The 13,908-nt window shown below is 45.3% G+C and overlaps 1 protein-coding gene across 1 annotated transcript in view; it reads left to right on the top strand.

The window, feature by feature from the left end:
- The window catches only part of LOC144493156 (amine oxidase [flavin-containing]-like), a 69,573-nt gene extending 56,845 nt beyond the window's left edge, over window positions 1-12,728 (top strand). Inside the window, exons 12-16 of the mRNA XM_078212055.1 lie at window positions 1,539-1,596; window positions 2,824-2,921; window positions 3,915-4,026; window positions 5,465-5,527; window positions 12,582-12,728. Coding sequence (XP_078068181.1) covers window positions 1,539-1,596; window positions 2,824-2,921; window positions 3,915-4,026; window positions 5,465-5,527; window positions 12,582-12,728 — 478 coding nt within the window. The remainder of the gene's footprint in view (window positions 1-1,538; window positions 1,597-2,823; window positions 2,922-3,914; window positions 4,027-5,464; window positions 5,528-12,581) is intronic.
- The last annotated feature ends 1,180 nt before the right edge of the window (window positions 12,729-13,908 follow it).

Below are 13,908 nucleotides of genomic sequence, written 5' to 3'. Positions count from 1 at the left end.
TGGGGGTGAGGAGGATCACTCTGCCTGGTATCTGTAGGGTAGAGGGGGGAATGTGGATCTCTCTGCCTGAGATCAGTGGGGGCGTGGCGGGGAGGGAGGGGGGTGGGGGGGGTGGTGTGGGGAAGGGGGGTCCGCTGCCACTCTGCCTGAGCACGGTAAGAAGTCTCACAACACCAGGTTAAAGTCCAACAGGTTTATTTGGTAGCACAAGCCACAAGCTTTCAGAGTGCTGCTCCTTCATCAGGTGAGTGGGAGTCGTGTTCACAAATAGGGCATATAAAGACACAAACTCAATTTACAAGATAATTGTTGGAATGCGAGTCTTTACAGGTAATCAAGTCTTAAAGGTACAGACAATGTGAGTGGAGAGAGCGTTAAGCACAGGTTAAAGAGATGTGCATTGTCTCCAGCCAGGACAGTTAGTGAGATTTTGCAAGCCCAGGCAAGTCGTGGGGGTTACAGATAGTGTGGACATGAACCCAAGATCCCGGTTGAGGCCGTCCTCATGTATGCGGAACTTGGCGATCAGTTTCTGCTCAGCGATTCTGCGTTGTCGTGTGTTGTGAAGGCCACCTTGGAAAACGCTTGCCCGAAGATCTGTAACGACAACAGATGAATGAACACCGCTCGACAATCACCAGGCAGGAGTGTTCTCTTCCTGTTGGGGAACACTTCAGCAGTCACAGGCATTCAGCCTCTGATCTTCGGGTAAGTGTTCTCCAAGACGGCCTTCACGACACACGACAACGCAGAGTCGCTGAGCAGAAACTGATAGCCAAGTTCCGCACACATGAGGATGGCCTCAACTGGGATCTTGGGTTCATGTCACACTATCTGTAACCCCCACGACTTGCCTGGGCTTGCAAAATTTCACTAACTGTCCTGGCTGGAGACAATACACATCTCTTTAACCTGTGCTTAACGCTCTCTCCACTCACATTGTCTGTACCTTTAATTACCTTGATTACCTGTAAAGACTCGCATTCCAACAATTATCTTGTAAATTGAGTTTGTGTCTTTATATGCCCTGTTTGTGAACACGACTCCCACTCACCTGATGAAAGAGCAGCGCTCCGAAAGCTTGTGGCTTGTGCTACCAAATAAACCTGTTGGACTTTAACCTGGTGTTGTGAGACTTCTTAACCGTGCTTACCCCAGTCCAACGCCTGCACCTCCACATCACTCTGCCTGAGATCAGCGGGGGGAAGAGGGAGGGACCCGCGATTGGTCTGGGTGGTGCAGGGGGTGGGGGGATAAGGGGGTCAGTAATGTTGTGGGGGGTGGGGCAATGTCTGTGGGGGCCAGGGGGAGTTTAATGCTCACAGGCTTGTGCAGCGTGATTCGGACTCGCTGATATTTTTGTAGGTAGAGTGCGTATGGGGGTGCCTGAGAACGGGTCTAAAAGTTGGATCTGAAACACTTCCAGTTTCAAGTCCACCCAGCACTTAGAATCAAAATGGTAAAATAGGGCCCCTTGTGTCTCAATGTTAATGTAGCCAGATTTCTGGAGAGGATGAAAAAAATCTCTTGTTTTTCAGGCAGCAACGAATTTGCCAGATCTATGCACGGGTCCTGGAGACAGATGAAGCTCTGTATGTAAGCACCTTTTAATACAAGACATCACTGCAATCAATTATCAGCCATTTGTAGTGAGGACATGAGTTAATGGAATAAAAATGTTTCATTAATTAAATTAATAAAACTGCAAGAGCCCATCATAGACAAGTTGAAAACAAATTTGGGGCTGCTGGTTTCATTGGTGGTGGTTCTCAGTTGCATGCTGGGAATGGTGGCAGGAGAGGTGAGGGGAAAGGGGTCATTTGAAGCTGGCTTCAGGAGCTGGACTCCTGCTCCTCTTGGTTCCACTTGAATTGTTTTTTAAGTGTCCTTGCCCTTTTGGTGGCGGCTGCTATTCAGGTCATATTCAACCCCGGAAAATGTGAGCAGATCAGGTACCATGCTTGCTTCACACAGGACATCCCAGTTTAACAGAGCGATTCTGCAACAGGAACCCATAACAGGAAGGGAGAAGGAAATGTGTCACCTTGCTGCGTGCAATGTGCATTTATGAAGGGGAAGGATATGAGTTGTTGAAAGTGCGATATCCCCAGTATTTTCTACTTTTCTCCTGAATACACTGATTTGTGCAACCAGCTTTGCTGATTGAGTCGAGGTGGTAAAAGTTCACAGGTTATTAATCTAGAAATTTGATGTCTAAGCTTTACCCCATTTGTGTCCAATATCTACAAATACTCATGTCACTATCAACGTGTTTGATACTGAAGGGATCCCAATACAAATAAGTTGAAGGCCATGGTTACCTACACAGCCACCCACAGAACCATCCTCAGCCACAGATTCACAGGTCTGGTCTCAAGAATTGGTGGAGCTTTGGGAAAATCTTACGAATCACAGACAAACAGTCTGTTCATGGCTTAGCTGGAGGTTACATGCTCCTGAAAGAGCCTAAATGAGTAAGGCCTAACAAAGCTAACATCTCCACATTTACTGTCCATCAGAGAGGTGACAGAGGCTCTTGACAGGAACTTCATTGTCTGAACAGAGAGAAGCAAACAGAGTGCACACGTGGCTTTGCCAGAACAGTGGGCTTCCTCATGGTACAAGGTGCTTTGCCATACCTCAATGGTGAGATGAACCAAAACTGCAAAGGTTACCACTCAGAATGTGGTTGATGTGTGAGCATGTCCAACTCATCATGCTGGTGAATTAACTAATCCTGCAGTAACCAAGAAATTGACAATACTTATTTATCCATATATAACTAATGATAAATTCTATTTTCATTATCTTTCTTGTTGCCAGGCTGTTCATTATGAAGAGAAAGACTGGTGTGAGGAGCAGTACTCAGGTGGCTGCTACACTGCATACTTCCCACCGGGCATGTTTATTCAGTTTGGCAGGTATGTGCCTGTGGATATTTACTCCAGACACCTGCATCATGCCACACGGTGTTCCTTGCTGAAAGATGAGAGCTGAACTTTGTCTCTGCTTTCTCATGTGCACTACAGTGCCAACTAATTGGAGTCAACATCCTGCCATCACCTCACTGGACTTCAGTAAATGGAATAATCTAAGTATGCTTAATTATCAGTTACAACTGTGATGGAGCATTAAACTCACACTCAGTCCTAAAACCACAGGAATTAATCTTTGCACTATCATCCCTTCATTTAATCTCTCCTGTAATTCATCTCTTGTGTTATTATAATAATATAATACTTCTGGTTTATTTAATTTGCAAGACACAAGGCACCAATTGCTCATAAGGGATTGGGTAAACATGTTTTGGATTCATTTATTAAGACTAGGTACAGTCCTATATAAGTATAATGCTTGGAGACATCAGAGCTGTGCATGTGTGCTCTGCTCAAAACAAAAGTGAAACTAAGACTGGATCATATAACACATTTTCCTTGTCATGCTGATATTCCTTAAAGACATATTACAATACAGTGGAGCCCCGTTGTAACGCGATGGTTGGGGTCCATAAAATGTATTCGCGAATGTTATTGGGGTCGCGCTAAATTGGGGTCGCGCTAAATCACTAAACAGAAAGAGCAAAAAAAAGGGTCCAATGATTCAGCGCGTCATATCCGATTTCGTGTTAAATCGGGGCATGTAAAATCGGGGTTCCACTGTACCACCATATCACAAACATTTTCTTTTGGTCTTTCCTTCCCTCCACCTTTCTCTGTCACAACATTTGCTTAAAATCTACTATATTTCAAATCCAGTTTTAATGGAAGTTCATCAACCTGAAAGGTTAAATTTGTTTCTCCATTGATGCGGTCTGGCCTGCTGAGTATTTGCTGCAATTTCTTTATTTGTTCTGAATAAAATGATTTTGTTTGAAGGGATTGAATCGCACAAGTTGATTTTAATTTTTTGTTCAGAGTTCTGCGAGAACCCTTTGGGAGAATGTACTTTGCTGGAACTGAGACAGCCACCAAGTGGAGCGGTTATATGGATGGAGCAGTACAGGCTGGGGAACGTGCTGCTAGAGAGGTACCACTGGAGCGAATGGCCTTCTTCTGCACTGTAGGGATACTGTTCAAACTTTAAAATCTTCTATGTTGTTGTGATGCACTGAAAACTATAAGGCAACACCTGTGGTTTGGTCCTGAACTAAGAAATGTGCAGTAAGTGTAATTGTTTACCGAATGCGTGTCATTTAGACATTTAAAGTTAATTTATTTATTAGTCACAAGTAAGGCTTACATTAACACTGCAATGAGGTTACTATGAAATTCCCCTAGTTGCCACACTCCAGCGCCTGTTCGGGTCAATGCATCTAACCAGCACATCTTTTAGACTGTGGGAGGAAACCGGAGCACCGAGAGGAAACCCACGCAGACACGGGGAGAACGGCACACTCCACACAGACAGTGACTCAAGCCGGGAATCGAACCCGGGTCCCTGGCGCTGTGAGGCAGCAGTGCTAACCACTGTGCTACCGTATTTGGTGATGATGATGATGGGAGATCTTATTGAAACTTACAGGATACTGCGAGGCCTGGATAGAGTGGACGTGGAGAGGGTGTTTCCACTAGTAGGAAAAACTAGAACCAGACGGCATAACCTCAGAATAAAGGGACAATCCTTTAAAACAGAGATGAGGAGGAATTTCTTCAGCCAAAGAGTGGTGAACCTGTGGAACTCTTTGCCGCAGAAGGCTGTGGAGGCCAAGTCATTGAGTGTCTTTAAACAGACATAGATAGGTTCTTGATTAATAAGGGGATCAGGGGTTATGGGGAAAAGGCAGGAGAATGAGGATGAGAAAAATATCCGCCATGATTAGCACGGTAGCAGGGGCGGCACGGTAGCACAGTGGTTAGCACTGCTGCTTCACAGCTCCAGGGACCTGGGTTCGATTCCCGGCTTGGGTCACTGTCTGTGTGGAGTTTGCACATTCTCCTCGTGTCTGCGTGGGTTTCCTCCGGGTGCTCCGGTTTCCTCCCATAGTCCAAAGATGTGCGGGTGAGGTTGATTGGCCATGCTAAAATTGCCCCTTAGTGTCCTGGGATGCGTAGATTAGAGGGATTAGTGGGTAAAATATGTAGGGATATGGGGGTAGGGCCTGGGTGGGATTGTGGTCGGTGCAGACTCGATGGGCCGAATGGCCTCTTTCTGTACTGTAGGGTTTCTATGATTCTATTCTATGATCTATGATTGATGACTGAGCAGACTCTATGGGCCGAGTGGCCTAATTCTGCTCCTATGTCTTATGGTGTTATGTAACACAATCAATGAAATCAGTGGAATTGAAAATGAGGAAGGATGTTTAGCGAGTGGCTGGTTTTTAAAAATCTCCCATTTTACACTCTCACTAGGCATCAAAATCAAAACTCTATTCATTTGTCTTTTGGACCTGTTTGATCGATCTATCTGTGTGATTAAACATTTGCTCAACTCTGCCCTTGTTTAGCCTCTGTTCTTTCTGTAGGTGATGTGTACCATGGGAATTATTCCCCAGACAGCAATCTGGAGCCTGGAGCCTGAGGTTCAGGTAAGTGGTGAACAGATTAAGTTAAAATCTTAAAGCCACACAATGAAATGTCAACTTGATGATTGAATAATAAGATAGGTTAATGGTGTGGGAAGAAAAATGGATTAAACCCTGTGGGATCCACTGGTAAATCTAAAGTGACACTTGAGGATATGTTCACAAAAGCAAATATATATTGTGACCAGCAGTTTTGATGAGAAGAATAAAGATCAGTCTGTTGTATTGATGGCTCGGCCTGGTTAATCACTCTCACAGGACTGAATTGAAATTGATGGTGTATTGAAGTAGGAAAGCAATGTCTGTGTGACTAGCCTCTCCTGGACCCGGCTTTATGTGATCAATCGACCTGAGTGCAGTATTTCACGTTTACATTTTGTGTAGGTCAGGCACTTTGGATGAGAAGTGAATTGCCTCCATACATAATGGCAGTGAAAGGCTGTAGATCATTGTGTGGGAACTCCGTACTCAAATCATGATCATTGATTTGGAGGTGATTCCAGATCTGCTTAGACCAGCTAAAGTACTAGCAGGTCCTGTTCTTCTTTACCAAGCCTGCTCAGTATTCAAGGATCATTCAGGAATGCAGCAATAACTTTGGCTCGCTTCTCTACTACAAATCATCATCTTAACCCACCCTCCAGTGCCTCCTCTACCCTCAGCTTTGACAGTGAGTGCGAGGAGCTCATGAACATTTTTGTCACATAGATTGATGCCATCCATTCAGCTGCCTCTGTCATTAGCGTCCCATCCATTAGTCCATCTGGCCAAAATTCCCCTAAGGTTCTGCCCTGTTCTAATCCTCATCTCATATCTTTCTCTAGATTTTTTTCTATCTCCCCTCATGCCCTCTCTGTGTTCATCTTGTCCATGAGGCCCTTCTCCCGTTTCCTTTGACCCTATTCCTCATCAAATTGCTGACCATCCAATTTCTCTTTGTGGCTCCTATGTTAGTGAATGTTAGCAGTTTTCTCTCTTCCTCTTTGAAACTGGTGCCCTCTTCTTCATTATCCATCTCCTCAAAAGAAACAAAACCTTGAACCCTCTCTCTCTGCAAACTATGACCCCATCCCCCATTGCCCTTTTCTCTCCAAAGTCCTTGAACATCTTCTAGATCCATGCCCATCCTGCCCACAATTCTGTGTTGGATTCCCTGTAATTAGATTTCCATCCTGCTACAGTACTAAAACAACTCTGATCAAAGTCACAGATGACACTGTGACAGTGAGCATGGTAAACGAATCCTCCTTTACCCTTTCCAATCTGTCTGCAACCTTCAGTGGCATTGAAAAGATGCTCTATATGCATGTTGTTATTGTTGTTTTCCTTTTCCAAGGTGAACTGATTTTAAAAGCCTTGGTTGAAAATGGATTCAGATCATCACAGTTCTATCTCTGGGATCTGAATGATGAACAGTCCTTAGAGTTGAGAAACTTTTAGTGGCCCTGAGCCTCCCTAGAAGGGGACTTGGGTCAAAGACTCATGACAACGTTATAGTTATATCTCAGACTCATACTGCAGCCTACTGCAACTCCAGTCCAGGAGTGCAGCCTCACTGAATTTGCCGCTTAGCGTTGATCGTGCGGCTGCACAAATTTTTATTTTATTCATTCAAGGCCAGCATTCATTGCCCATCCCTTACCACCCTTGAGAAGGTAGTGGAGAGCTGCCTTCTTGAACTGCTGCAGTCTACGTGGTATCAGTACAATCACAATGCTGTTAGGGAAGGAGTTCCAGGATTTTGACTCAGCGGCAGTGAAGGAACAGCGATGAATTTCCAAGTCCAAATGGCTTGGAGGGGCACTTCCAAGTGGTGGTGTCCCCATGTGTCAGCTGCCCTCGTCCCCCTAGATGGTAGCAGTTGTGGGTTTGGAAGTTGCTGTCTAAGGAGCCTTGTTGAGTTCCTGCAGTTCATCTTGTAGATGGTGCACACAGCTGCCACTATGCATCGGAGGGAGTGAATGTTTGTGGAATGAGTAAATGAAAATAGTGAGGGTGAGCGACCAAACACAAATGCTGCATCTAAAATCAGGTATGTCAATTGCGCTCAATTGGTAGCGCTGTCCTATCTGTTCATGGGTGTGGGTTAAATTCCCTACTATAGATTTCAGTATTCCAAACAGACTGATACTTTAACGGAGTACTGAGAATATTCTGCACTGTTGATGTTGCAATCTATTGGTGAGAGGTTAAACTAATTCCCTTCTGCCTACTCAGCTGGCAAGCGCTATTCAAAAGAGCAATGGCCCCTCAGGACACTGACTAACATTTCTTGCACAACCAACACTCCCAAAAACCAGATTATTTAATCATTTAATGCTGTGAAATGTGAATAAGAAACCTTCGGATTTAAAGTAAATTCAGAAATATTGTATTCACCGAGTGGAGAGTAAGCATTGGAGAATTATGGCTCTATGGTTCCAGTTACAGTTCTGCTGTCAAATCTACTGAAAAAAGACTACATTTAAAAAATAATCTCTAAATTGTATTGTGCCTTGGGAGACCCTGTAAATGTGAAAAGCACTGTATAAATTCAAGCTCTTTCTGGTTTATTTGAGTGTTATATAAGACTCTTGGGTGTCATTGGCATTTATTGAAAGAAATTTATCTCCATCCTTGGCATACCAGCCCTAAACCACAATTATGGGGTGGGGGAGGAGGCCATGGAGGCAGTGGTAATATCACTGGACTAGTAATTCCAATCCAATGCCCTGGGGACATGCGTTCAAATTCCACCACTGCAGCTGGTTGAATTTAAATTCAATTAATAAATCTGGAATTAAAAAGCGAGTCTCAGTGATGGTGATCCTGAAACCATCAACAACTGTCATTAAAATCCACCTGGTTCATTAAAGTCCTTTAGGGAAGGAAATCGCGCACCTTTACCTAGAATTGAGACTCTCAACAGTGTGATTGAGCGTTAAGTGCGTTCTGAAATGGCCTAGCAAGCCACTCAGTGCTATCAAACAGCTACAGAAAGGTCAATAAGGAATGAAACTGGACGGACCACCTGCTATCGACCTGGGCACCAGAAATGACAATGGCAAAGTGAGCCCTGGTGACCCTGTAAAGTCCTCCTTACTAATGTCCGGGGACGGATGCCAAAATTAGTAGAGCTGTCACATAGATTGGTAATGCAACAGCCTGACATGATCATACTCACAGAAACATACCTTACAATGTGTCAGATATCACCATCGCTGGGTATGTCCAGTCCTGTTGGCAGCACAAACCTACCAGTGGTGGCAGCACAGTGGTAGACATTTGGGAGGGAGTTGCCCTGGGTGTCAGTGACATTGAATCCGGAACTCATCAAGTCTCATGGCATCTGGTCTAACATGGGCAAGGAAATCTCCTGTTGATTGCTACTTACCATCCCCCATTAGCTGATGAATCAGTACTCCTCCATATTGAAGACCACTTGAAAGAAGTGCTGAGAGTGGCAAATGCACAGAATGCACTCTGGTGGGGACTTCATGTCCATTGCCAAGAATGGTGGGGTAGCACCAATAGTGACCAATTGACTGAGCCCTAAAGGACATAGCTGCCAAATGGGGTCTTCATCTGGTGGTGAGGAAACTAACATGAACAAAAAACTTGACCTCGTCCTCACCAACCTGCCTGCTGTTGATTCATCTGTCCATGACAGTATCGGTAGCAGTGACCACAGCACCGTCCTTGTGGAGACAAATTCCCGTCTTCACATTGAGGATACCCTCTGTCGTGACATGTGGTACTACAACCAAGCTAAATGGGATAGAATTCCAATAGAACTAGCAGCTCAGAACTGATGTACTGTTGTCCAACAGCAGCCGCAGAATTGTATTCAAACACGACCTGTAGCCTCATGGCCTGGCGCATCCCCAACTCTATCATTACAAACACATCTGGGGATCGACACTGGGTCAATGAAGTACTCAGGAAGGTATGGCAGGAGTAGCACTGGCATGAGGCATCAACCTGGTGAAGCTACAATGGACTACCTGCATGTCAAACAAAATAAGTAACAAGTGATGGACAGAGCCTTGTGATCCCATAACCATCAGATCAGTTCCAGGCTCTGCAGTCCTGCCACCTCCAGTTGTGAATTGTTGTGGATAATTAAGCTGTTGTGTTGTCTGTGGCTGAGGCTGGGTGGGGGGAGAATGCAGGTTGGGGGGGATACTGGAAGGATTGGGGGGGTAGGGAGCTTGTAGGGGGTGCGTGGGGGGGATGGGGGGTGGGGAGGGGTGCAGAGATCAGTTCCATTCAGCAGGTCCACACAAGTTTTAATAAAAACAGTAGGCAGCTTTATTTCGGTGTTCACTGTACAGGATCCAACCCTCAACTGCTCTCCAGCTGCGAGTTCCTTTGAGGCTGCAACTTCCACGGCTGTTCTTAACCTTAAGGTGCGTTCCAAGGGCAAGCACCATTGGATTGCCTCAAAGCTGCAGAGTTGGTTCCTGTCACAGATTTTTCCCCTGTTTCTTGCTGTTTGCTTTAAGAGAAAAAAGAATCTGTTTCCCTTCTTTCCTGTTTCTGGGTTTTTTAAATCCTGTCTCGTTGTCAGCTGTTGTTATGTTGTCTGTGCATGTTGGGGAGGCAGGTGCAGAGATCAGATCCATTTAGCAATTCCACACAAATTTTAATGAAAACAACAGGTAGGTCTATTTTATGTGTTCACTGTACAATCCCCAACTGACAGCAGGCCATGGTGGCTCTAGTGATGTCACAGAGTGATCATGTGACCATCCTCTTAAAGGGGCCACACCACCCACAGTAATTCCCAAAATACACAACATAAACAACTAACTGAAAGAGGAGGCTCCTCAATAATGGGGAAGCCCAGAACATCAATGCAAAAAACGAGGCTGAAGCATTTGCAAACATCTTCAGCCAAAAGTGCTGAGCGGATGATCCATCTCAGCCTCCTCTGGAGGTTCCCAGCATCACAGGTGCCGGTCTACAGCCAAACCAGGTATAAAGGAATAGCTGAAGGCACTGGATACTGAAAAGGCTGTGGGTGCTAACGATATTCTGGCAATAGCACTGAAGACTTGTGCTACAGAACAAGGTGTGCCCCTGGTCAAGCTGTTCCAGTACAGCTACAACACTGGCATCTCCCTGGCAAATTGCCCAGGTATGTCCTGTCCACAAATAGCAGGGAAAATTCAATCTGGCCAATTACCACCTCATCAGTCCACTCTCGATCATCAGCAAAATGATGGAAGGGGTTGTCAATAGCGCTTTCAAGCAGCTGTATCTCAGCAATAAGTTCCTCACTGATGCTCAAAATGGGTTTCTCCAGGGTTACTTATTTCCTGACCTTAGTCCAAACCTGGACAAAAGAGCAAAACTCAAATGGTGAGGTAAGAGTGACTGCCCTTGACGTCAATGCAGCATTTGATTGACTGTGGCATCAAGGAACCCTCGCCAACTGGAGTCAATGGGAATTGGGGAAAACTCTCACTGGGGTTAGAGTCATACCAAACACAAAGGAAGATGGTTGTGCTTGTTGGAGGTCAATCATCTCAGTCTCAGAACATCATTGCAGGGGTTCACGGGGTAGTGTCCTAGGCTCAACAATCTTCAGCTGCTTCATCAATGACCTTTTACAACGTAACATCCATATCAGGAATGTTTGCTGATGACAGTATAAGGTTCAGCACCATTTGCAACTCCTCAAATACTGAAGCAGTCGATGTCCATATGCAGCAAAGTCTGGACAATGTTCAAACTTGCGCTGACATGTGGCAGTAACACAAGTGCCAGGCAATGACTATTTCCAATGAGAGAGAATCTAATCATCTCCTCTTGACATTCAATGGCAATACCATTACCCCACCATCAACATCCGGCACGGTAGCACAGTGGTTAGCACTGCTGCTTCACAGCTCCAGGGTCCCGGGTTCGATTCCCGGCTCGGGTCACTGTCTGTGTGGAGTTTGCACATTCTCCTCGTGTCTGCGTGGGTTTCCTCCGGGTGCTCCGGTTTCCTCCCACAGTCCAAAGATGTGCGGGTTAGGTTGATTGGCCAGGTTAAAAATTGCCCCTTAGAGTCCTGAGATGCGTAGGTTAGCGGGATTAGCGGGTAAAATATGTGGGGGTAGGGCCTGGGTGGGATTGTGGTCGGTGCAGACTCGATGGGCCGAATGGCCTCCTTCTGCACTGTAGGGTTTCTATGATTTCTATGATCCCGGGCATTAGAATTGTCCAGAAATTGAACTGGACCAGCCATGTCAAACACATAAATGCTGCAGAAACAAGAGCAGGTCAGAGGCTGGGAATTCTACAGTAACTCACCTCCTGATTCCCCAAAGTCTGTACATTATCTACAAGGCACAAGTCAGGATGGAATACTCTCCACTTGCCTGGATGAGTACAGCCCCAAAAACACTCAAGAAGCTCGGCACCATCTAGGACAAAGCAACCTGTTTGATTGGCAGCCCACATTCACATTAAACGTTCACTTCCTCCACCACCGCTGCACAATGGCAACAGTGTGTACCATCTACAAGATGTACTGCAGCAACTCATTGAGGCTCTTCCAACAGCACCTTCCAAAACCATGACCCAGGCCAACCAGAAGGACAAGGGAAGCAGATACACGAGAACGTCACAATGTGTAATTCCTCTCCAAGCCACGCACCATCTTGACTTGGGACTATTTCACTGGACCGAAATCCTGGAACTCCCTCCCTAATAGCACAATGGGTATACCTACACCACGAGGACTGCAGCAGTTCAAGAGGGTGCCACCTTCTCAGGGGCGATTATGGATGGGCAATAAACACTGGCCTAGCCAGCGTCACCCACATCCCATGTACAAATACATTTTTAAAACAGGCAGAGATATAGGGGAGAATTTTCCCATTCCACCCACCTCAGGAATCGTAGCAGGCAAGAGACGGACCATGGAAAAGTCCATTGACCTTGGGTAGGATTTTCCAGTTTTGGGGCGAGCGCGGCTGGAAAATCCTGCCCATATTGCTGAAAATATAACCAGTTAACGACATGCAAGGTAACTGCTGTGTTGTTGAATAAGAAATACTAAAACTCATTCTTTATCTCTACGCAGGAAATTCCAGGTCAACCAATCATCACAACATTCTGGGAGCGACATTTGCCCTCTGTGCCAGTATTCTTGACGGTGCTCAGCATTTCCACCTGTCTGGCAGTTGCTGGTGTGGTCATGTCCAAGAAAATCTGTCTGTCCAGCGCTTGAGGGGGTAACTTTGTTGCTTTGCAATGGATGGAAACTTGTTGTGGCAAAAATCATCTGTTAGAATTCATTAATGGTGCCATTTTGGAGCTGCGGGCAGAGTTTGAACCAGGACAACTGAGGGCAGGGTCATCAGGCAGATCACAACCAATCTTGTGGAGCCATCAGTTCCTTCGTTAAGGGGGGATTTATCACATTATATGAATTTCTCAGTCATTCAAAAATACTGAAGCTCAGAGAGTTCACTGAATCCCTTAGTGTCTTCTCTTCTCAACGTAGCCTTAAAGATCTCGACCGTGATGAATCTCCGTAAAGATAAAAAACAAATATCAAGCAGTAATGTTCAGGAGCTACTTTACTGAGGCTGAACAACTTGTAAGATAGCTCCTTACAATAACATCCATCACTGGCAAAAAGAAAATTTACCCAGCCCCCTAATCAGTGACCTGAATAATGCAACTTCTAGGTCAATTTTTCTTTCTCCAAACCACTGTCTATATACAAGGTAGTAGTACATAAGGAGATTATTAAATTCTCTTTTCAAAATTCACTGCGTGATTATAAAACCACTGAAATGCCACTCTTAATAAGATACATCATCTAAACTGGCCAGTTAGACCTAGTGAGTACTCTATGTATTGGACAGTTTGGGCCTCAGCATCCCTGCTTTAGGGAGAGGACAATCAGTCAGCATTCACACGATCTCTGTTAGAAAGCGTATATGCCTGGATTCGGGCAGCATGGTTGGTGCAGGCTTGGAGGGCTGAAGGGCCTGCTCCTGTGCTGTAATTTTCTTTGGTCTTTGTTCTTTGGACATCAGCTGAGAGCAAAGTCAGGCTTGTCCATGTCTCTGCTCACACGTGCAGAACACTAATATCTGTGGATTTGTAGCTCTGGTGAATTAGTAAAAAGTGTCAAATTAAGTGGCTGAAATTGCTTTAATTTGGGAAGGCTACATTTGCGCTGATTGACTGACAGAAAATTTCTCCACTAGAGTCTTGTACGTTTGTGTGCCTTTGCTAGGGGCCTATCCCAAGACTCAATCAAGCACGTCCTGTAATTGTATGCAAGCTGAATGAATTCAAGGTGGTGATGTAACCTGCAAACTAGCTCTCAGAATAGAACCAAGAGGTGCTTGTCTGAATAGTGAGTGTGTCTGCCCGTGCTTACCCACTTCAACCTT

Source organism: Mustelus asterias, chromosome 4, assembly GCF_964213995.1.
Source record: "Mustelus asterias chromosome 4, sMusAst1.hap1.1, whole genome shotgun sequence".
Taxonomy (NCBI): domain Eukaryota; kingdom Metazoa; phylum Chordata; class Chondrichthyes; order Carcharhiniformes; family Triakidae; genus Mustelus; species Mustelus asterias.
The sequence above is the reverse complement of the archived record's forward strand: the minus strand, read 5'-3'. Positions and strand labels throughout refer to the sequence as shown.